Source organism: Electrophorus electricus, chromosome 15 (assembly GCF_013358815.1).
Source record: "Electrophorus electricus isolate fEleEle1 chromosome 15, fEleEle1.pri, whole genome shotgun sequence".
Lineage (NCBI taxonomy): Eukaryota > Metazoa > Chordata > Actinopteri > Gymnotiformes > Gymnotidae > Electrophorus > Electrophorus electricus.
In genome coordinates, this window is record NC_049549.1 from 1,370,001 (window position 1) to 1,372,500 (window position 2,500).

At 48.8% G+C, this 2,500-nt stretch overlaps 1 protein-coding gene across 11 annotated transcripts in view; it reads right to left on the reverse strand.

Annotated features, from left to right (window-relative positions):
- frya (furry homolog a (Drosophila)) overlaps positions 1-2,500 on the reverse strand; it is a 73,043-nt gene that overhangs the window by 29,603 nt on the left and 40,940 nt on the right. For all 11 annotated transcript variants that reach the window (XM_035534313.1, XM_035534316.1, XM_035534307.1 and 8 more), the window contains exons 27-29: positions 2,224-2,384; positions 649-759; positions 293-447 (exon numbers count right to left, since the gene is read on the reverse strand). In XM_035534313.1, the coding sequence (XP_035390206.1) occupies positions 293-447; positions 649-759; positions 2,224-2,384 (427 nt within the window). The remainder of the gene's footprint in view (positions 1-292; positions 448-648; positions 760-2,223; positions 2,385-2,500) is intronic.

Sequence of the window (2,500 nt, forward strand, 5' to 3'; positions counted from 1 at the left end):
AAATATTCGGGCAGTTCGACAGGTTAATTCAGTCATGTCTCAAAACTTTGCTATGCATGATTTTCTAAAACATGAGGAAATGAATGGTATAGCACCACTTCCAGAATCGCGCTTTAAATTTGATTTCCTTCAATGCAAAGTTTTGCCTAATAAGCAAAGTGGGTCCAGTTTCCAGGAAAACGCTGTGAACAGAAGTTCAAAGTAATCTCAGGGCTTTTGAGGTCAGCCTAGGACACTGACGTTCCTAGATCCCACCAAAGCGCACTGGTTTGACTGGTTTCGCCCTGCGCACCTGCTTCCGCAGACGGCGGCGATGGCCCTGAAGCAGCCGGAGGTGAGCGGCTGGGTGCCGGTGTAGCAGCGGTCCACTGCCCAGCTGAACAGGTTCGTCTGGTCTGGGTTGAGCTCCAACAGAAGGACCACCACCTCACAGCCCAGCTGGTGCACCTGCAGAGAGAGGCCACACGGGGCAGAAACGCGACAGCCATCGTAAGTCAACAGGAGTGACGTGAAGCCCCAGAATCCGCCTGGAAGCGGGCGAGGTGCATCTGGTTCAACACAAGGAAAAGAACCCAGAGAAAGGCAGGATGGAACTGGGTCTTTTTGGTTGTTTTTTCTGGATAGTCACTGTGATGAGTGGGTATATACCCGGGGATCTTGGCAGGCCAGGATGTTATCCAACCACTTGTAAAGGTAACCATCAGGAGAGAGGCCCACGCTGTCGAATACAGGGCCACAGCAAAGCACAGAGGACATGGCCTTAGAGGAACAGAGAGGGAGACACATTCAATAACTCCTCCACCAAAAACCGTATATTGCTCTGTATTCTAAGACCGTAAGATACATCACTGGAAACGCTTCACTTAGAGAGACTTTGTAATTAGAGTCTACAGCCAATCTGTGGCCAGGAAGAGCTGGTGTTAGCCATCCTCTGGGCCTTCATCAGTGGACCGTTTCTGACCACAAGACCCCTGATGGCTGCATATCTGTTATTGTCAGTCCGCTATGAACCCAGCAGTGACACCTGCTGCCCTACCTCGCAAACACTGACCGGCTCGACAGCCACGACCAGCGGCATAATAATACGTCAGGGTCACCACTGTCTTGAGTCTGCCATCCAAATAATAATCTGGGTTAGCAGAAGACCTGTGGCCAGATACTGACCTGTGCTGAACAGAGCAGAGGCTGACCGATGGGCTGCACTCTTACCCCTCACTTACACAAGCACACTTAATCCATAGGAGAGTGAGAGCGGGTCAAAAGTAAGAGTTTCTAATAATCCAGCAGGTGTGAGTGCATTGTGAAATAATGCAGTATGGCCTTCTGGGACGGCCCTACAAGGGAGCTTTTACAGCAAGGTTTGGAGGAACATAAGCACCTCATGGCCAAAAGGCACGGGGACGAAGTGAGAAGGTCTATCGCACTCATATTATGTTTTGCTTTATGTTTTTAACCAAGCCAGGGCTCTGAAATTACACGCTTTGTGCAGTGGCCACGGATCTGAATGAGATCAGCTTACAGGCCTCTGCATCACTGAATAGAGGAGAGAGAATGTGCACACACATGCTCCCTCTCGCTGTCTTTCTCTCTTTCACACACGCGCACACACACACACACACACACACACACACACTCACACACACACACACACACACACACACACACACACACACGCGTAGTTCAGCGTTGAATGAACTTAACATCATCACTCGCCTCTGGTACAGAAATGCACCAGACACTCTGTCACTCTGTGTCTCTGACATCCCACACAGGGGCTACCCTGAGTCGCAGGACAAACACCCACATCACCAAAGTAGGACTTCCATCACTGCAAGTGAGAGGTCACCTGTTGACCTGCTGTTGCCTCTACAGCACGTCTGTCCAAACGTAGTTCCTTAGACTTGCTCTATATTCAGCTCTATCAGGGGCATTGGGAGGGGAAGGTTAATAGAGGCAATAGCTGTGTTGAGAATTAGTAACACGAGTGATATGTTTAAAATTAGCCACTGCCTGGAAATATGACCATTGTGAACTCGAGAGCGCTTCTAAAAACCTATAGAGGCAAAAACTATCAGGTAAGATATTTACTGCATTACTGAAAGCACCATGCAAGAGCACAACTGGCTGTCTCTATGGAAACAAAAGAGGCTGTGTCTTATACAATAAGACCAATAAATGATGCTAAAAGAATGAATAAGTCTAACTAGACCGGTGTTCCATTACCTTCAGGGCACAATATTGGTATCGAGTAATCTGATGGTTCCTGTCACTATAGCGATCCAGAGGCGTGAACATGATGCTGAAGGGGCCAGCCCATTGGCTGAAAAGGACGAACAGGTGATGCCGCAGGCTCTGCTGTGGAAACAGGAAGCGGCGATGATGCACTGTGGAGGGGGGGGGGGGGTGGGGGGTGAGAGAATGGTGACATTATTAGTCGGTTCATTTCTAAGCATATAATAATAAAACATTTAACGTGCTCTTTACTCTTTGCAAATCAACG